Genomic DNA, 21461 nt, shown 5'->3' on the forward strand with positions numbered 1-21461 from the left:
CCTCTCTTCATTGATTTATATGGAAAAGGAGTCATCTGGATGCTGGCTAGGAAGGTGTGAGCAGAAATTGTCTGGGCAGAGGCTTTCTTTTACTGTTATGTTGCAGTGTAGCTTCAGCCTAAGGCTTTGTCCTCTTCTGTCACATTTCCTCTGAGCAGTGTTTCCTTTGTTACCTTCCAAAGTGGGCTGGTGAATGGTACATAAGTGCAGAGCTTTTAGCAGGGTGGAGGCTTGGATTGCACCACATGCAGCGTGCAGTACTTGGTGCAGATTCTTTAGGCAAATGCTGCTCCTCTCTGCTAAATACTCAGTACTCAGTGATGTAGTTTGGAAAAAAGCATCTTGTAGGGAATTATTTCAGGTGGTGTACCTGTTGCCACTGTATCTAAGGTTGCTTAAAAACAGTTTTTCTACTTCCCTTTTTCTCTCCCTGTGTGGTACAGTCTTAATATAGTTATCATGGTTGCAGTAATGCAGAGGCCAGTGTGTTTTCAGTCTTAAGCATAAAGCCAGAAGAGAGTGCTTATTCCCATCAAATTATGGGATGCTAGAGACCTTTTTGGGAGAGCTCAAGAAACTGCAGGTGATGCTGGTGAGCACAAGGTACAGGAGACTCAGCATTCTGCCCTGCCCAGAGGCTGGCTTTTCCATGTGGGATCTAGTGCCCACCCAAAACAAATGTTTTCTTGTGAAGTCTCTAATCACTGATGAATTCCTGACCTGAACTGTAAGTTAATGGATTGCAGGCATTGAGAAAAGCTCCGAGTGGCTAAGGAATGTGCTTCTCTGCTTTGCATCTGGTGACTTGACTTTGTTGTGTCTTTGTAGGTTACTGGCCCTTTGGAAACTGACAGCTCGGAGCTCTTCTCACCAGCCCACTTCCCAGACCTGGGAGAAGGTAAGGAAGGTAAGGCTGGGGAGGGGGACTGTTGGTGACAGCTGGATCAGTGCCTGTGGCTGTGTGTGAAAGGGCTTACATGTCCTGATCTCTCCTCAGCTGAGGCAGCGACAGAAGGTATAGATACTGAGATTGTGTATTTATAAAAGGTACTATTATGTTTTTTATTTTCCCTATGGAAAGTGGAGATGGTTGGTTTATATTTCCACAAGGAGGTGTTCAGTTCTCATTCATAGCCATCAGTGATACTGTTCAGCAGCCCAGCAAATAGGCTTAAACTCCTCTGAATCAGTGGTCCTCTGATGGTCACAGGACAGAGTACAGCCTGCCTGGAGACTGGACTGGTGTTGCCCCAGCCCTCATGCCCTCAAATACAGTAGGACCCAGCCTGAAGCTCTCAGAAAGGGTATAGGACTTACTGGTGGCACCTGTAGCAAGGGAATTATTTCTGCTTTTTTCTTGAGTGATCTTTCTGTTGCATCCCAGCTTCTGAAAAGCTCTTGGAGAAGCAGCGGAAGCGGAAGAGACAGCGCCATGCCTCTACTGCAGCACATTCCAAGAAGGAGAGAAATGAGGAGGGGCTGGGGGAGACCCCACACTCTGAGGTATCGTTGGGTCTTCCTACATGCTGTCACCCCTCTAACCTGTCTGCTACTTCCTAGGGCATTGTTCTGAGCCTTGGCCGGGTCTTCTTTGGCCGGCCTATGTGTCAGTTGGGACTTTGTCCCACTGATGTAGTTGCATGAGCTGGGGTTGAAGCTGAAGGTGTCATCTTGATTTAGTAGCTGTTTTTTGATGACTGCTTAACTTGGGATCAGTTTTTAAGCTGCTACTTGGCAAATTCTCCAGGGCAGAGGCTGTTCTGATCTGATGGAACAAGGTTTTGCCTGGCATCTTGCTTTGCACCTCAGAATGGCCAACTGCTATAAAGGTCTTTGCTGGTGGTGGTTGTAATCTTGCCCTTTTGTGTACCAGTATGAATCACAACCACTAAACTGTGAATTTCAACCCCTTCTTCCACTTGCCCCCTGCATGCCAGCGTGAGTTCAGAACCACATTGGTGGGGATGGGGGAACTGTTTGTGACTGCTCACAGGAGCCTCTGATTATATTCTGCCACCCAGCAGAAATAATTGGGGCAACTCCCTTCTACTGCATCCCGGCAGAGCCAGCATACAATTATCTCTGACAAGCACATTTTGCCTTTTAGGAATGAGCCAGGTATCACCAAGTGTAGGGGAAGCAAGACTGGGGAGAGAGGCAGGACGCCTCTGAGCCTCTCACCATCGCCTCTCACTTCCAGTGACCCAGGTTCAGGAGCAGGCTGTTCTGTCAGGATAGTCAGTATGTATTTCAGGAGCTAATTACAGACATACATTGTTGTATTTGTTATTGCTATACGCTTCCAGCCGAGCACAAGCATCACTTGGCTGAGCAGTGCCAGCCACCTTTCTGCTGCTGCTTCTTGAAAAGGGCATTTCTGGTGGGGGTGGTAAAGTGAAGTAACCCCCCTGGGCCTTGCAAACCTTCCTGTATTGTTGTTAGTGCTCCTTTGGAAGTGTGCTCATCTGGAATTGTGTTTCAAAGACACCTGTACAGATGTCTGTGCCAGTGCTGGGGGGTAGGTAACAATGTCTGCTGCAGGGCAGCCACTAAGACTTGCTCAGCTCTGAACCAGCAAATTCACTGCGGTTCTTTTATAGGAAAGAAAAAAAGGGGCAGATGGTAGCAGCAAAGTCACTAGGCCATGGCTTTGCAGAGAGTCTTTGCCCGGGGAGTCTTAATTGCCCCAGCCTTAGGCATTTGTCTTGAGTACCTGAAGCTAGGTATGGTAAACCATTTCCCCCAAACAGTGCCAGTGCTTGACACCTCTTGCCAGCATCCATTTCTGTGTTTGTGTCTCTTGAGCTGCTGTGATGAGAGTGACTCAGGTGAGTGCATGGGACTGGTGAGTATTGCAGAGCTGTGGACATGCAGTTATGCTTCCACATGGATTTCAGACCATGCTGGTCCCTAAGCAAACTCCCCCACACCAGGCAAGGAACTTTGCTGTCTGCAGAATTATGCTAGGAGAAATAGATGGTCTGATGATACAGTGCAGTGAAGCCTTGGATTTGGCTGCTTTAAGAGGAAAAGGGAGCAGAGGAAAGGTGGTCTTTCTGGGCTGCAGTAAGCAGCTTTCTCTGTCCTGGTCTGTCTGTGGAGCCAAGAGTGCCAGTTCACAACATCAGGGCAGCAAGAGACTGAGAGAAGGGGAAGGAAAATGCTGACAAAATGGTTGTCAAGGTCATGATACGAGGTCAGGCTGTGCCAAAGAACAGGCCAGGCTTTTGAGGATGTGCGAGATACAGCGGTGTAGAGATAGCTCTGGAAGAGGACCCAAGAGGAGAAACCTGCCCCCTCTGTAGGACGTATGTAGTTCTGCAGTGCCCTGCTATTGCATATAGAGGCAAAGGTGGCTGTTGTATTCTTAGATGGTCTTTTTGACAATGCCATAGAGACCTTTCCCTCTGCCAGGCCTGTGTGGTAGGGTGGCAGCAGCTTTCATGCTGGGTGTCAGTTATTCCTACAGGCTACATCACTGCCAGCAAGCCTGTGATGATGGTCTGTAGGGCTGTGATGGGGTGTTGGACTGGCAGTAGTTTGTAGCTGGGACTTTGCTTTTTTGTGCAAAATAAGGGAGATTTATACCATTAATTCTGTATTATGTGTTTTACTATACTGTTAATGCACCTGTGCATCATTTCTCCATGGAACTTATGTGGCTTTGAAATGTACCCAAATAGCAGTATACATTCAGGGAATTAAAACCAAAACAGGCAAAGGAACCTTCCTTATCTGAATAAAATACCAGCTGTAGGTTCTTCCAACTTTTAACTTTAGGAAACCTTTATATCCTTGTTTTGTCCAGACTAATAATTTGTTCAGAGAATATTCAGTTCAGCTTACAAGCTTTAGGCTCACCACAGCTCAGACTGATATTCTTCTATGCAGAAAGTGGTGCAAAGCTCCCTGTCATGATGGTTAGCTGGACACCTGGCACTGAGCAGACCTGAAGGTATGAGTTTGAATTCCTCACAAGGTCTTTCAGGTGTAGTTTGTGTCTGGGTATGGCTTGGTGACCCAGGGAGGAGCTGGCAGCTGCACACTGAGATCACTCTGCTAACTGCAGTGAGCTGGGCTATTGAAAAAGGGCAGAGCCCTAAAATGTTCTTGCTCCAAAGCACTTAGCTGGTTCCTTAGGGCATCGCTGTGCTGCAGCATTAATGGCTGTAAAGGTGCACCCACTTGGAACTGGCAGATGGGGCTGATGAGACTGCTGAAGCATTGCCCAGGCTCTACCTGGAAGTGGCAGGATGGCATTTCCTACCTCTTAGTTGCTGGTCCTGGCAAAAGCAATGGCAGTGTTGCCATATGAGGCTCTAGGGCAGCAGTATCTTATGGTAGAAACAAGCATCTCTAGGACACCTGCTGCTCTTCCCTATAGCAGCATCTGGGCAGGTCCCATGGACACACAGTAGTGCAGGCCTCGAGTATCTGTGTGCCTGTATCTTACAAGGACAAGCTGAGACAAGAGTCTCTCATTTGCTGTGTGAAAACTACAATCAAGATAGTTTGAAGTTTTTCATTTGCATTTCCAGTGCAAGCAGACATCAGCATGCAGGATGCTTCAGACTGTTCCAGCCTACCTGATTTGTTTCTGTGCAGGGCTATACTTCTCTTCCTCAGCCATGACTTTCCTTCCTCAGAGAGGGTTTATGCACAGAAAAATAATTGTGTTGAGTGTGTTGCATTTTTGTTGGTCTTGTAAACAGCCCTTTCTTTCTTGTAAGTCTTTTGGTGGAACTGTATAGGGGATGTTGTCCCCAGGGTGGGTAGCACACAGACTGATTGTCAAACCTGTTATGAGCTCAGTGGCTGGATTTGTAGTTTCCAACTCAACCCAGGACCTACTGACAACCCTAATTCTGGATTTCTTTTTAAAGGGGGAGACATTGGTTCACAGGACTGCTGCAAGCCCTAAAGAGGGTAATGAAGAGGGGTCAGAGAATGACCATGGAGTGCCTTCATCCAAGAAGATTCAGGGGGAGCGTGGAGGAGGAGCAGCTCTCAAGGAGAACGTGTGTCAGGTAGTGTCCTTGAAGAGATGTCTCTGAAATTTTGCTGCTGCAAAGTTTTTTGTGTAGGTTCTGGCATGCACTAGTGTGCCAGCAAAGTCCAGGTAGCCTCAAGGTGCTTATTGTCGAATTAACCAGCTTTTTGTGCTCTGAATTGAGCCTTTCCTCTGACTGTCTCTCCTCCTGATAAAGTCCACAGGTGTTAGGGAGGCGTGACCAACATAGGATTCATTTTAGCTGATGCATGGTAGCAGGGACTGGGTGGCAAGTGGCAGTGGAGATGCACCTGGATTTACTGACATAAGGATAACATAGCATTTTTCCACAGTGGTCTCCATTGGCAGTCCTGGCCAGCATGTGGATTGTTGGGGAAGGAGGTTGCTCAGAGCTGACATTGTGCTTCCTTCCCCACAGATCTGCGAGAAGCCAGGGGAATTGTTGCTGTGTGAGGCTCAGTGCTGTGGTGCTTTCCACCTGCAGTGCCTTGGGCTCTCCGAGATGCCAAAGGGCAAATTCATCTGCAATGAGTGTTCCACAGGTATGGCAACTTCTGTCAGCACAGGACAGGGCACTTGCTGCATGCTTACATGGTGCTTCCTTTGCTGGAGGGATGGGCCTGCAGTAGGGCTGACAACTGGCTCTCACTCCTCTGATTATTGATTTTATGTTCGATAATGAATCACTAATTAGCTGTTCTTACTGTTGATTCAGGCATGTGGGGTAAGAAGAAGTGAGTGTGTCCAGGATCTGGTGGGAAGAAAGAGACATTCTTATCTGGAGCTAGAGAGAGAGGGGTGATAGGGAGAGGGGGCTGATAGGGAGGAAGAATCTGGAGCAGGCTGGAAGTGGGGAAATGTCTAAGTAGGATTGTTAGGTCTTGTTTTTCTTTCCCTGGCCTGAAACCACAACTACAATCATGTTTGTTTGTTTTAATCCAGAGTTATATTGCAGCCATGGGCAAAAGCAGCCAGCTGCAGGGACCTGTGCTTTGGGATAGGTACAGCAGGTTGGGAAGTTGTTATGTGCTAATATGCAGCCTGGTGGAAGTGTCATGTCTTCATTTAGCCCTTCTGTAGAACTCTTATGTCGCTTGTTCTTTCTCCAGGGGTTCACACCTGCTTTGTGTGCAAGAGCTGTGGGGAAGATGTCAAACGGTGCTTGCTGCCGCTCTGTGGGAAGTATTACCACGAAGCCTGCATCCAGAAGTACCCGCCCACAGTCATGCAAAACAAGGGCTTCCGATGCTCCCTGCACATTTGCATGACTTGCCACGCTGCTAACCCGGCAAACATCTCTGCATCTAAAGGTACCTGAGACCTTCTGGGGGATGCTGTTTGAAGCGATTTCTTTTGTTTCGTGTCCACTCTGAAGTTACATGGTCCACTTGTTCTTTCTGTTGATCTTCTGTCCTGGCCACAGTGCTTGCTGGGGGGTTGCTGAGGAATAGCCCCTCCCAGGGCGTGGAAGGGGCGGTGTCTGTGTGCGAGGTTGCTGCTCGTCAGCACTCCTGATGGTCAGACACGGCAACTAACATGTTCCCGTCTGTCCAGCCACTTGGGTGCCTGCACGTCCAGCCATGCCACATGCCTCTCCAGGTTTTTTAATAAGTCTCTGGAGCTGTGCAGACACTCTCAAGTCTCTCCTGCATACTTTTCCCTGTGACAGAGCTGCAGACAATGCCTGCTCAGCAGCAAGATAAGGACATGAAAAGCAGCCTAGTCAAAACTATGATATTGTTCTAGTTCTTTGTTTTTATAATGCAAACTCATCTTGTAGTAGTGACACCCTCGGGGCTTCTCAGGCAAACGTTTGTTTGAGCTGTTTGCAGCAATACCTTGACCTTTATCTCACATGATTAAACCTAAAAGCTTTTACATGGTTGCCTTGCACATTGGCTTCTGAAGCTGCCTGCCTTTAAATCCTTGGTGTCTTAAGACAAGTAACGATAACACAAACCCTGAAGATAAAAATAGAGCTGGTCTTAAAGTTGTCTTTTTTTAAGACATTCCAGTATTGTATAAGACAGCACTAAGGCCTGAGGCCCACAGCTGACCACTTCCCCACGGAACTTTTGTGTTGTGTTCTTTTGGCTGCTGCTTTTTAGTGGTCAGGTTTACCCCTGTCTTCCCACCTCTACTCTCTGTGTGTACTCTCCTGTGAGGAACTGAAAACAAGCTCTTAGGAACCTCGGGTGAATTAGGCCTGTAGGCAAATCTGAAGTCTTTGTTCTGGAATTTTAGGGTAAAATCAGATAAAGAAGAAAGGCAAGTGCTGATGTTTTCAGAAGCTGCACAAATTGGTTTCATTCTGTGTATCTAAGCACTTGGAACACCCCCTCTGTGATTACTGTCTGAGCTGATTTGCTAATTATTTTTGCAGTCCCAGTCTGTAAACTCTTGAACTGGTTCTCTATAGCATGCAGGAGGTTTTTTCACTTCTCAATATTATAATTTTGTGTATGTTATATACATGTATTTGCAATTTTATATATTTTTGTCATATTCCTAGAATCATAGAATGCCAGGTTGGAAGGGACCTCAAGAATCATCTGGTCCAACTTTATTAAATAATTTGATAGGAATTGAGTATGTCATGAATGACCTACAAAAATTTAAGGTCAGTTTTCTATTTGCATAGATCACCTATAGTGGCTTGTTTTGAGCTTAGATAGCAATAAAGGCCAGTTTTGGGATGAAACAGAAGGTTGTCCTCCTTCAGAGGCTGACTGTGTTCCTGGCCTGTTCTGGTGCTAGGTCGCTTGATGCGCTGTGTACGGTGTCCTGTCGCCTACCACTCCAACGACTTCTGCCTCGCTGCTGGCTCCGTGGTCCTGGCTTCCAACAGCATCATCTGCCCCAACCACTTCACAGCTCGGAGGGGCTGCCGCAACCATGAACACGTCAATGTCAGCTGGTGCTTTGTCTGCTCAGAAGGTGAGGTGGTCTGTGCTGCATCCCCTGCCACCAAGCTGGGCCCTGGCAAGAAGCCACTAGAGCACGCAAAAGCTTTGGCCGTTGAGAGCGTGCCAGTGAGAACTGCAGAGAACAGTTCATATCCATCCCTGCTTAAATCCAGGCTAGGAGATTTTCTGGATCCTTAGAAGGGCCTGAGCTGTTTAAAAGGGTTTGCCGAAGTTCATCATACTCTTTTCTCAGCTTCTGTCTGGACATGTGGAGTCCAGGGCTTCTGCACAGTGACCCTGATGGATTCCTCCTCCTTTTCTTTGCAGGGGGCAGCCTTTTATGCTGCGAGTCGTGCCCGGCTGCGTTTCACCGGGAGTGTCTAAACATTGAGATGCCAGAGGGAAGCTGGTATTGTAATGATTGCAAGGCAGGCAAAAAGCCACACTACAAGGAAGTAGTCTGGGTGAAAGTTGGGCGCTACAGGTAGGTGAAGGTAGAGCAGACTTGTCCCCAACCCTTTTTCACACAGTGCTCATGGTGATTGAGTTGAGAAGCTGCTCCTCTCTGCAGGGTGCCATGCGGCAGCCTCTGCCTGTTTTGCATGCGTATAGTGGCTAAAATGAGTGCTTCCCTCCTCCAGTAGCCACTTGTCTCCCCACCAGCCTTTCTGGTAGCCCTGACACACCTCTTCCCCATGGCTCCATGCAGTAGCGTGCTTCTGAGATGATTGGAAGCTGGGAAGCCGAAGGCTTCATCTGCCCTTCCCTGTGTTGCAGGTGGTGGCCAGCTGAGATTTGCCATCCTAGGACAATTCCTGTCAACATCCAGAAAATGAAACATGACATTGGTGAGTTCCCTGTGCTGTTCTTTGGCTCCAAGGATTATCTGTGGACCCACCAGGCCCGTGTGTTCCCTTACATGGAAGGTGATGTCAGCAGCAAAGACAAGATGGGGAAGGGTGTGGATGGCATCTACAAGAAAGGTAACTTGTCTTCATCCAAAGGTGTATGTTCTGTTTCTCTTTGTTACCATTAGGAGAAAAATATATTTTTTTGAGACCTGAAGTGAAATAAGTTTGCAGAATGAGCTGCTGCATGTTTGTCATCTGGTGCACCCTTAATGTTCATTGATCTGGGCTTGCAGAGAGGGAAAAGAATGTGCAGATCTTGAATGCTTCTCCAGCTCTGACCTAGCCACTCTAAAACTGAGTGAGCTGCTGCTTTGTTAGCTTCCCTGTGCCTAATATAGTCTTAATCTGTATGTAAAAATACACTTGAGAGTTACGAATGCAGCTGCCTGACACCTTTACCCAAAAGTGGGCAAAACTAGCTGACAGTTTGGATGCTTCACCCACAAGCAGGTCCCTTACTGCAACTCCTTGTGACTGCCCTACTGCATTGTCCTTTTCTTCACCCCCCTCTGGTGAACCTCTGCCTCTGAAGTATATGGCCAGGGAAGTCTTCTGGAGCCCTGAGCACTGGGTGGACCCTGGCAGCCCAGCTCCACCTGAGCAGAGGGAGTTGCTTGTAACACACTCTGTTCTCTCACTTAGCTCTTCAGGAGGCTGCAGTAAGGTTTGAAGAGTTGAAGGCACAGAAGGAACTGAGACAGCTTCAGGAAGACAAAAAGAATGACAAGAAACCTCCTCCCTACAAACACATCAAGGTGAGGGCAGGTAGGAGGGGACAAGTGCAGAAGAGAAGTGTTGAGCTGTCAGGGCAGGTGAATTACAGGTATACAGAAACGTTTCTACTGTTTGGATGTTTGGCTGCATTTGAAAGTTACTTTGCTCCTCTTGGTGTCTTCAGTCATCCCCACAGAAAGGATTCATGTATGCACAGAGCTGTACGGAAGCTGGACACCAGTAATAGAGGTACTTGGATTTACTGGAACAGATCAGAACATCTCTGAGCTGTTCCATGTCATTTGTGTGGTCTGAAGGAGGTCTCTACCTTGGGAACTAAAAGGAGTGTGCTGGTAATACACAATGTGCTCAAGTACTGATCCCAGGTGGTCAGGGTGTGGTGGAGCAGAGCTGTGAGGAGGATGGGAACCCATCTTGTTTCATCTCTGCTATTGTTTTACATCTCTTTCTGTATCAGCTGATAACGGAACAGAAATACTAAAGCAGATGTACATGCTGAAATATCAGGCATTTTGCTGAGTTTTGGGAAACTCTTCATGTTTAGGACTGAATTTTGAGATAGAACTGGAGCAGCAGCACAAGGCCTACAGGATGCAGGTGCATGTGCTTGAGTTGTGGTCCAGATTCATCAGAAACCCAGTGACTCAGGGACTCTGTACTTTTTTCATTGTCTCTATTACTCCTTCCCTTTTTTATGTGGCAGACCATGAAAGCATAACTGATTGTTGGCACTTTGTTTCTAGCAGGGGTTTCCAGGCAAGCAGGTATATCCTGTGTGAGTTACTGTACTGTGTAAAGAACTCAGCTGAATGCTGTGGCAGTAGTATGGGCCAAGCAGCTTCAGTATACTTTATTTTAAGCCTATCTCTGGCCACAACATGAAAGAACTTTGGAAGGAGTTTGGAGCCTTTGAAATACCCTTTTAATATAAATACTGTTGGTTATGATCATTAGCCATGGCAGTTCTTTTGAGGTCTGGGTGCAAGCTGTTTGTCTCTGTGAAGGCAAAGCAATTTGCAGGAGCATACAGTGAGCTGGAGAAGGCTTCAGGGTGGAATGGCTGAAACTGGCTGTGTCCACACCTGTCCTGGCTTTCTAAGGAGATCGGCACCTCTGGGTCCATCCCAAGGAGCACCAAGGCGAGATGCTGCTGCAAAATACACTTGGCATCCTTCATCATATCAGGGTTGTGGCTAGCCCAGTAATCAGTGTTTTGGAGCTGGTTTTGTACTGGCAGTGCCCCAGAGAATAGGACAGACCTGCATGCTCAGACACCATGGTTGCTTGGAGTGGCAGTGCCAGAGCCAGCAAGGGCATCTCTGTCTGCCAGATGGTAGATGGGACCCAATCCTGTGAGTCTTGTCGCTCTTAATGAGGTGATAAACTAACAGCCACAGCTCAGAGTAAGAGATGGGAAGTGACAGAGGAGAAAAGTGACAAGGAGGGTTGAAGGTGGGAGACAGAAGGGGAGACTGTGCTAAAGAGATTAACCAGGGATTTCTGCAGGCTTTGCAGGAGGAGGGCTGGGCCAGCCTCAGGCAGGCTGCCAGCATGGAAGCCTTGCTCTGAGGGTGGGACTAGGTAAGTTGTGTGGGGGCTGAAATATTTTTGCTAAATGATTCCCTCATTTCTTGTTCTGGAGATGAAAGGGAGCCAATGGTATTGCTCACTGGGGCAAAGAACAGCAAGGAGTTGCTTTTCAGTGTCTGTCTCCAAAGTCCTGACTCTCTGTTGACTGCCTTTCAGCGTTCACTGCCTTTAACCAAAACCAAAGGACCCTGCTCGTGTCACAGACATGCCAGTTGCTTCTCCACCTGGTGCTGCGCTCTGCCTTCTTCTGGAGCAGTTTTCAGAGAGCTCCTTGGCTTAACTCTGATCTCCTGTTTGGGCCTTCCAACCCCAGCCTTGTCTGGTTTTTCTTTCATTTATATCTGCAAGACAGTTGGGTAGGGAGCTAACTGCTGGTGGCCTGTTACGTAGCTAAGCTATGTGTACTCTCTCGGGGGCACGCCAGCCTGGTTTTTGTAGTGACAACTGAGAGCACAAAACAGCTAGAAGGTAACAGATTCAAAAAACAGGGCTGTAAGGAAAAAGACCTGACACTCAGAGAGACAGGAGAAGATGGTGTTTCATACAGAAAATGGTTTGGTGTCAGTCACAGGTATGATGTGCACCCAGCAAGAGCCCTGGGCCACCTGGGCTGGATGTTGGCACATTGGTGATGGGAGGGGAACACTTGGCAGCTTCTCCCCACTCCAGGGTCACCAAGCACAGACTGCACCAAGTGATGCTGATGGGGGATTCACATTCTCCCTGCCTCTTTCCTCTAACAGTCTACCTCTTGAAATAGTGTGCCTAGAAGTACATATGTCCATCTACCTGTGTCCTCCTGCCCCTTGGTGTAACTAACGTGTACCACAGCCTGTCAGCTCCTAGGCGGGGGTTGAGTGTAGAAGTGACCATCAGCATAACCTGTTGTTCTTAAGAACTAACATCTTTCATGTGCCTTCAAGGTGAACCGGCCAGTGGGTAAGGTGCAGATCTTCACTGCAGACCTGTCCGAGATACCACGTTGCAACTGCAAACCAACAGATGAAAACCCGTGTGGCCTGGACTCCGAGTGCATCAACCGCATGTTGCTCTACGAGTGCCACCCTCTGGTGTGCCCGGCCGGCGAGCGCTGCCAGAACCAGTGCTTCTCCAAGCGCCAGTATCCCGAGGTACAGATCTTCCGCACGCTGGCACGAGGCTGGGGCTTGCAAGCCAAGACAGACATCAGGAAGGTACCTGCTCTGTTTCTGCATATCCTTTTCTCTTGCCACATCTCTCTTGGTCAGTGTTCGTTTCGATTAGATCTGAAAAATTACTGTCTTCCGTAATTTGAAGACTTGCTGCTGTAGAATGCCATGTATGAAAGAAATGGATCAATTTAACTTTTCCAGTCCTGAAAAGAATGTTTTGGCTCAGCTAACTAGGAAAATAGTTTGAGTGTTGATGTCGCACAGGGTAAGAAAGATGGTTACTTGATCTTTCTGCTTGTCTGGACAATGGGCTTCATGAGTACTCCAGAACACTAGCCTGAAGATGATGCTCAGGATTTCCAGATGGGGAGCAGTGATTATACCTTCCCCCCATTTTCACACAGCCAGGCACAAAGGTGGATGTCCCTCCATCCTGGAGGGAATTTCTCTTAACAACTTGTTGTTTCCTCTCTGGCAGGGTGAATTTGTTAATGAATATGTTGGGGAGCTAATTGATGAAGAGGAGTGCCGAGCCCGAATCCGCTATGCTCAGGAGCACGACATCACCAATTTCTACATGTTGACACTGGATAAGGTATGTGGAAGGAATTTCTCTTGCCAGGATCCTAGCCAGAAGTGAAATGATTGCAAGGAAGGCATAACTGTAGTCTTCTCCAGCAAGTAAAAAGAAAGCATCAACCCTCAGATGTTCAAGAATCAGGCACAGTGAGAACTTTGTTTAAGTTCAGATCACAGGTCTTGCACACCCGAGTACAGGCGTGGGGTTTGTTACATCCACAGACTCCTCAGGGGGGCCTGGAAGTCAGGTTGTTGGTGTGAGCTCCTGGCTTTCAGAGGTAAGTATTTTTTTCAGCTGCTTTTTACACTTAGCCTTGGAAAGATTAGAAGGAAACCATGAAAGCCATCATGGGAAGAAGCTGCTGAGCACAGGACAGGATGACAATGAGATTGCTCTCTGTCTCTCCCCTCTGCTTGCTGGAAGTTCACACTAACCATACCTGGTTCTCCTTGACTGGCTGATGGGTGGGAGCAGGGCCAAAACCCAGTGTTATTGTCTCCCTTGTTATTACAAAATCAAATCTCAGTTGCAGCTGCCCTCTCCTCTCCAACATGGTCTGACAAGCAGTGGTGTGCTGTACAGACATGTGCCTCACATCTTGCATACTGTTCCTCTTTTATGTCTATACATTGACATTCAAGAAATAGGAACTGGTATTTTGCTTTTAAGCAGAAGTCAGGGTCTGGAACCACAAGTACTGCCTGGGAAGTGTGTTGGTGTAGTGTTTATTCAGTGCTGACACCACAGCAGAGCTAACTTCCCAGAGCACAGCAGCAGTGCTCTCCTGGCTCTGGAGGAGCACATATATCTTTGAAGAGGAAGATGCTGTTGCACAAGAGACACCAGACTCCCCCTTTTTCATGCTTTCCCTGCCATACTGCTACCTGAGCTGCAACAGCTTCAGCATGAATTTATTAAATGTAATTATCTACCTTTTTCTTCCCCTCCCAACTTTTTCCATCCCAGGACCGCATCATCGATGCTGGGCCCAAGGGCAACTACGCTCGGTTCATGAACCACTGCTGCCAGCCCAACTGTGAGACCCAGAAGTGGTGCGTGAACGGCGACACCCGCGTCGGGCTCTTCGCAATTGTAAATATCAAAGCTGGTAAGGAGCCCCCCTCTGGCAGCACCTGCCCTGCAAAGCGTGGGAGTGTTTCTGTAAGGAAAGGGGGGAGGCTTGTAGCTCCCCTGGGAAGATGTTTGTTTTTACATAAGCATTCATGAGACTTAACAGCTGCTCTGCCTAATGAAACACATACATCCATGGGATAAATGGAGGTCCAGAGTTGTAATTGACAAGGCCAAGGAATGGAACTGAGTGTTCTGCAGCATGGGGTTGGGTGCCCTTTCTGGCTGTAGTATGTGGTGGTGTTGTTCAGGGTTGCACTGCATTTCTAATCCACGTGGATCTATGGGGAGATTAATAGGTGGCATCCTGGTATAGCAGTGACATTATTTGTGTCATTTTATTTCTAAAGTGCTTTTGCTTCAGCAGTAAGAGGTTCTGCTCCACAGTTACAACTTGCTTGGTTTTGATCTGCTTTTGTGCCAGGGACTGAGCTGACTTTCAACTACAATCTGGAGTGTTTGGGAAATGGAAAGACTGTTTGTAAATGTGGTGCCCCAAATTGCAGTGGCTTCCTAGGAGTACGGCCAAAGGTATGATGCCTCTTTCAGCTTTTGTTATTCCAAATCACCTCTTTTCATAGATGTGTATAATTTGTTGCAGAGAACTCTTTGCCAGAGATGTTCATCATTTCTTGCAGTGATCTCAGAAAGTGTAATCAGGTTTCAATGTGGCCATGAGAATACTGATTGAAATGGGCTAAACATTTAAGTTTTTGTTCTGAGAGAGCAGGTCTCAGGCCTAAATTATTTGGGTTGCTATAAATAATGGCAGGAAATTGTATTTTACACCAAAAGAGTAAATGAAAGATTTTTTTACAAAACTTTCTGCTTATTATCATGGCAATTTCCATTGCACTAGAGGTGCAAAGGACAAGTATGGGAATTATTTCCATCGGATACCAAGAAACCATAGCCCATTTTCCGAAGTAAAGGCCTGAGTAAATTGTGAGTGTGCATGGAAGGCCAGTAAACTTGGATTCCTTCAGACTGGAGTTGCTTTAGAGCCAGAAGGCTTCTGCATCACAATCTTTTCTGCAATAAGAAGGTTCTTAGCTTTTTCCTTCTTCAGTTAAGCGACTGAAGTTTACACATCAATAATATGAAATCTGCCATGTCTGTAGTAGAAAAATCACGAGCTTTTAGACCTCAACAACTTGGAGAGCTTCATTTTGTAACTGATGTGGCAGTAACAGGAATTGATTTCAGTTACCTCCTTGTGTGAGCTGGTTCTCACTGGGTAAAGGAAATAACAGGAGCAGTTGGCCGAGTTCCCAGCTGTCGCCAGCTAAATCTATGTCTCAGCTGTTGGTTTGTTTCCAGAGCTTCACCAAATCATTCTGTAATGCCTCTGCTCTGGCATGTGGATTCTGCCGGCTTGCTTAGCCACGGTTAAGGGTTAAAAGCTCCAGCAGCACCAGTTAAACCCCATCAGTACATAGGAAAGGTTTTGTGAATTCTCCAGAGAGCTTAGTTATAGAGAAAAAATAATTTACAATAAAATAAAAAATTGATGTTTTCAACAGTAGACAGATGGAGGTGAATTTACACAAGTGATGTATTTGGTTCTTTTTTGGGTTGCAATTGAAAAGTCAATTGATTTTGTGCTGCTCCTGTGTTATACGTGGCCTGACTGTCGTTTTTGCCCTGAAATTGCAGGTTGCATGATGGAAGTCAGAGAAGGGTGCCCTTTAGTTTGGCATTAATGTTCCTTTGTGATGCCTGAGGCAACTCATTCCATCCTGATGAGATGGGCTAAGAAGCAATATCCAAGAAAACAGTACTTTAGTTTTGGGTTGTTTTTTGTGTGTTTGTTTTTCAAATTAATCCCACAAGTTTAAGCTTGCTGAAGATACAGCAAGACAAAACTTCCCTGGTTATACCCAAGTTCACTCTTAAAAGTGACCTTTCTAAATGAGAGTGTGGAAGAATGCTCAGGAGTCTTTTGTACTGCTGTGAGCAAGTGGGAATAGCTTAGTCCAGCTGTTAGACCTTGCTTAGACATTCAAATTACTTGTGAAAGGTTTTTCTTGTTCTTTGTAATTAGGTGGCTGAGGTACTAGACCCTGAGAATAGGTGGAATAGTTTGAGTGCAGTGATTCACTGCCTGCATTTTCAGAGATAAGAAAAGCCTGAGTTGTCCCCATTGTCAAGGGGAATGCTGGTATGAAAACAAATTTCCACATGTGAAGGGGAAGGAAACAATCAGGAAATGTAATTCCCTGGTGGCAGGACAGCTGGATGGCAACCTCTGGCGAATCCTGAAATTGTATATCTGGAAACGGGAGGTTTCAAATGATGGTGGTTTTATTTTCGGTCTTCACAGGAGAGTCATGAAAGTAGTCCCCAATGCTGTGCACAACAAAGGGTGCAAAAATTGCCTCGTGAGCATCGTCTTAGCACATGGAGATGTGCTGCATGGAAAAGGCATATTTGGACCCAAAGATATGTGGAAAATGGCATAAAATGTAGCTCACATCAGTTTAGATAAACTAAACTGATAGTGCTTTGATAAGGTCACTGACTGGGGACAGGAAGCATCAGCTTTGTGGAGCTGAATGTTTGGTACAATGGGAGGCTTAGTCTGGAGAGGATCCCGGGGGGGGGGGGGACGGTGCGGGTGGGGGGTCAGGAGTGGTCTGAGGACCTGGCTTGAAGGGGAGGGGACAGCGTTGGAGGAAGCCTTAGGCCTGAGAAGAGAGCACTTATGCCACTTAGATGCTAACCCAGGGACCAGTTGCGATTATTTCCCTACTGTCTGTAGCAGCTCATTTAACTGGGCTGATGACACAGATGTCAGGTGCCATCGGTGCAGGAGGAGGAGACGTTGGGGCCATTTCAAGGGACTGAGTATAAGTTGAAAGGGGCTGAAGTTCAGTCATTCAGTACAGCAGAATACACACCTGGAGGGTAACAGCAGAAACAAATCTGCTATGAAAGAAGGGTCATCAGTGAGCAGTCATGGGGGAGAAGGAGCTGTTGTGTCAGCTGCTACAGGACTGAGCTGCTGTGGTGATACAGCTGTGAAAAAGGCAAATGTGGGAAGTGCTTTGGGAAAGATTTCACATTCTTTTGGAGAAGTATTAATGTCACTGTACACAGCCTGTGAGGCCTCATCTGAAGTAGCATGTATAATTCTGTAATGTGTGCTTAGGAGAAATAAACTCAGTAGGAGCAGAGAAAAACCATTAGGAATTTTGAAGGTGCAGATCCTGAAAGTGTTTGGTTTGTGTGAAGATGAATGTGTCCCAGTGGTTACTTCACAGAGAGAAAAACTAGAATAAGAACAACATAAACACAAGAACAAGTAGGTCTAAACTGATCACAGGTAAATTCAGACTGAAAATGGAGAGAGGTGTGAGGAACATAAAGTACAGGAAGGCCTGGAAGAGACTCCTCATGGGAGTCATGGGTGAAACGAGACCTGACTTCTTGGAGGACCTGAAGAATCTGAGAGGTGGCACAAGCTCAGCAATGCCAGGCAGCCCCTGGCTCCTCATTCTGCTGTTGCTAATTGCACGTATCACATGCTTAACCAGGCCTTCGTGCAGGGCTTCAAGACTTTTTTTTTTAAATGCTAAGTATTTGCCACAATAATTCACTGCCAAGCCCTCAGAACCACTGTAGAGATGCTGCACGTGTTTCAGGTAGGTATTACTAACAGCAGGATTTTTAATTGCAGGGTTTGTAGTTATCTCCTCTGTAGCAGAAAGGGTATAGATGGAAGGGGCAGAGACCTGCAGTAACTGATGTTGTCTTACCTGCAGAGTCAACCCCCCCTCACCGAGGAGAAGTCCAAGAAGCTGAAGAGGCGGCCACAGATGAAGCGCCGGTCGCAGGCGGAGGTGATGAAGGAGCGAGAGGATGAGTGTTTCAGCTGTGGGGATGGAGGGCAGCTGGTTTCTTGTAAGAAGCCAGGCTGCCCCAAGGTGTACCATGCAGACTGCCTCAACCTGACCAAGAGACCTGCAGGTCAGTGCCCTTCACAGCTGGGTGCTGCTCCGGTCACGGTGTTGGCCCCAGGTGTCCCACCACCTCTCAGTCCATAGCATCTTAACATTTAGACGCTTCTCTCTCACTTGGAACAGACTTTGTGGCCCATGCAACCCTGGTTTGCACCCTACTGTGACTGCCAGAAGCTGAATTGATTGCTGAAGGGGGAGCTGATCCTTGCCCAAGAAGTGGTGCTTGTGAGCTGACCCCATCCTTGGGGCCTGGCAGAGGACAGTACCAATAATAGTTGGGGTATTGGTTCCTCAGATTGGGAGGTTTCCCAAAATTGGAGACAGTTGAGTAAGTTGAATTGTGTGGAAAAACACTGATGGGAAAATAGGAGTTAGAGAAGGATGTGTTAGATGTCTGAATAGCCATGAGCTCACAGGGAAGAGAATGGCATCAAAGCGTAACCTAGTCTGATGAAATGAGGGCAGAAATTTGAAGTAAGAAGAGAAAATACTCAAAAAGTACTTTAATTGTGTGCAGAGAAAAAAATAAGACTATTTGTATTCAATGATAAAACAATTTCTAGCTCGTTAATAGCTCAGGAGGTGTGAAGTAACATCTGTTAGGGGAAAATATTTGAGTTAGAAAACCTTGAAGGAGGTGGTTGAGGGGAGTGTTTCCTTTGTTGTTTCAGTTTGACGTGGTTAATAAAGGAGTTCCTGGGACCTTTACTGAGTTTTCAGGTTTAACCAATGCTCAGAAAGGAAAGAAGTTTTACGTGAGTCTTGGTAGGCCAGTTAGCCTGGTGTGCCAGGCCAGGAGGGTGGAAAAGCTGATGTGGGATCAAGAGCCTAAAGAATTAAATCGTAAGAAGATCAGCAATACTAGATTACAAGGTTTTAGGTAGAATAACTCTTCAAGCCTAATTTAGGGGGTTTTGCTAAGATAATAAATTTGGTTAATAAAAACAACTGCTTAAATTGTTTAGGGGACTGTAAATCTTTTGTTTTAAGACTGCAATATTAAAATAACGAGAAATTCTCTATTCAGCTCAGAGTATTTTTAGAACATTTTCATCATTCAGGGTGAGAGAGTCCTGAACATCACCTTTCTATGCATTTTGTGTGCTAAGTCAGGGCACTGTAACATCCTGGCAGCTTTTCCCATGCTTTAAAGTCTCCAATAAAGGAGAATGCAGCATTTAGCCTGTTCCTCTGCTTTCCATTGGAAAAGTTTGTCCTTACAGCCTGACTTGTTAAAAACAAAGGATCTTTCTGATACCCATTTTTTTACACGCTGGGAGACTGTTATCTCCATAGTCCTTTTCTGGCTTAAACAAATGTAGCCTCTTGGACCTATTACTTTCTAAAATTATTCTTCTTTGTCTGCTTTGGACTCTGTCCCACCTGCCTACACATATTTAAGTGTGGTAACAGCATTTTAACAGTGTTGCAGCTGAGGCCTTGTTAGCACCAACTGAACAGAGTAATTATATTTTGTATTTTACATAAAATTTCTCAGGGTGTGAGATCTGACTTGTTTTAGAAAACAAACTTAAGTTTGTATGGTATTTGTGATTTTCTCTATCATAGCTGAGTCTCATCTTGATCCTTTTCACATACTTATTTTTCTCCTGCAGTCCAGCTTTGCAGAGGTCTTTATTTAATTGCACCTTGTTGGTGCAAGAGCATCTGTGCAGTTGAAATTCTGAGCCTGTCCAACCAGATTTTTGCAGTTTCTCACAGCCTTGTTGTTATCTACCTGTTTCTTTAAGTGTATTTGCTATTTGCTTCCAGAAATTTATATTCAAATACAGACTAAAATAGACTTGTGAAGGATGTCGTTGGAAATGCCTCCTCAGTTTGCCAGAAGACCATTAATAGCTGTTTTTTGAGAATTATTTTCTGCCAGTTGTGGCCATTTTACTCTTCTTACTTGTTATTTTTGTGGCTCACTCCTTAGAGTATCATACAGGACATTAGAGGTTCAGCACTTTTTACTTCAGATGTTTTCTTCCTGCCATGGGCATTGCTGTCGAGTAATTGGAATTTCCTGCTTGTTTGCATGTTACTAATTGTGTGGTCTTACTTTGTAGAGCTCCTCTGCTCTGGGCTGTCTCTGGAGAGGCTGCTTATTCATTAGGCCTTTTATCCTGTCAAAGACCATTAGACTGTTTTGATGGGTTGTATCCTTCCTGCAGCAAAACTGGCAGGTTTTGACTTAACGTTATTTTTCATCTGTACAAATGACCTCTATACTAATAGCCCCAGAGTCTTTCCAGTGGCCAAAGTGAGCCTTGAGTGTGGCTCTCTGGGTGTAGCTGACAGTGTGGGGGTATCAGCCCCACAACAGCCTCTGCTGCAGCACTGAGAGCCTGGGACACCACATGTAGTGTTAAAACATCCTTGCTCTGAAAGTGAAGCTAAAAAATTGGAGAAGCAGAGAAGCAGTGCACATATTTTGAGAACAGAACAGAAGCCTTGAACTGGCTTCAAAGCAGGAGAAAAACATGTCTTCAACCCCAGGGGAAAAGCAGCATGAGAGAAGAGGGGAGTGGAAAGCTGATGTTGCACAAGTAGATGGAGAAATGCCCACAGCTGCTCCATTCCAGCCTCCATGGAGAAGAGCTGGTAACCAAAGCCACAGAGGTGTGGGCTTCGTTCAGGGAGGCTGGGAAGTGCTCTGACCAGGCTGGTGTCCAGGGCTGCCCTCTGTCATGGCTTGTGCTCTGAGCACAGGCTGGTTGGGGCTTATGCCAGGGCTGTTTTTTGGGGGGGGGGGCAGGAGTATGTGGTGTTGGGGAACCCAGAGGCAGAAGATGTATTTGGAAAGGCAGCCCTGCTGGTTGTGTGGTGAGAGGTCAGGGACTCAGCATTGTGTACCCTGGGTGCAAACAGTCTCACTCTTCTGGTGTCCATGAACTGCTGAGAAGTGTTTGGTAGACATGCAGCAACCTGGGGGAGCAAGGATCTGAACCAGTGACATCATCTACAAGTGAAAAAAACAACAATCTGAATTGTAATGTTGTTTTTATTTCCTCCATGATGGTCTTGATACTGATGGTGAATGGATCCAGTGTGGACACGGAGCTTCTTGAGGAGCATCCTGGTTTTGTGATGAGCAGTATTTTTGTCATGGCCACACACAGGGTTAAGGGAGATGCTTTTGAATACAGAGATAATAGAAACTTACTCCCTTGTGATCACTGCGCTCTCACTTCTTCTTTCCGATAAACAGGAAGGGAGGTTGTTGGCCCAGAATTAGCAAAGACTTAGATGAACCTGGAGCATCTTCTTAAAAAGTCTGTTGGGTGTATGTGCAAGCTGGGGGTGTCTGCTCTTCTCTAGGCACCTGTATCAGTTAGTGTCATGCTGGAGCCAGATGGGCTTGTGTGGCTTGTGTTTGTCATGGTTATAATTTCCCTTGTTGCTTCCAAAAATTCAGTTTCCTCTTAACTGCCTGTCAAGCCTGGGAGCTATGGGAGAAACTGAGGACAAGTAAAGTTGT

The 21461-nt window shown here is 46.4% G+C and overlaps 1 protein-coding gene across 3 annotated transcripts in view; it reads left to right on the plus strand.

Moving 5' to 3' along the window:
• NSD1 (nuclear receptor binding SET domain protein 1) overlaps nt 1-21461 on the plus strand; it is a 59250-nt gene that overhangs the window by 28773 nt on the left and 9016 nt on the right. For 2 of the 3 annotated variants that reach the window (XM_051630791.1, XM_051630793.1), the window contains exons 9-22: nt 829-907; nt 1385-1503; nt 4884-5027; nt 5430-5553; nt 6121-6321; nt 7769-7948; nt 8245-8401; nt 8695-8900; nt 9471-9583; nt 12077-12346; nt 12783-12899; nt 13851-13992; nt 14440-14546; nt 17780-17984. In XM_051630791.1, coding sequence (XP_051486751.1) covers nt 829-907; nt 1385-1503; nt 4884-5027; nt 5430-5553; nt 6121-6321; nt 7769-7948; nt 8245-8401; nt 8695-8900; nt 9471-9583; nt 12077-12346; nt 12783-12899; nt 13851-13992; nt 14440-14546; nt 17780-17984 — 2164 coding nt within the window. The remainder of the gene's footprint in view (nt 1-828; nt 908-1384; nt 1504-4883; nt 5028-5429; nt 5554-6120; nt 6322-7768; nt 7949-8244; nt 8402-8694; nt 8901-9470; nt 9584-12076; nt 12347-12782; nt 12900-13850; nt 13993-14439; nt 14547-17779; nt 17985-21461) is intronic. The other variant, XM_051630792.1, reaches the window with a different exon arrangement.

The sequence above is a fragment of the Apus apus genome, chromosome 13 (assembly GCF_020740795.1).
Source record: "Apus apus isolate bApuApu2 chromosome 13, bApuApu2.pri.cur, whole genome shotgun sequence".
NCBI classification, from domain to species: Eukaryota; Metazoa; Chordata; class Aves; order Apodiformes; family Apodidae; genus Apus; species Apus apus.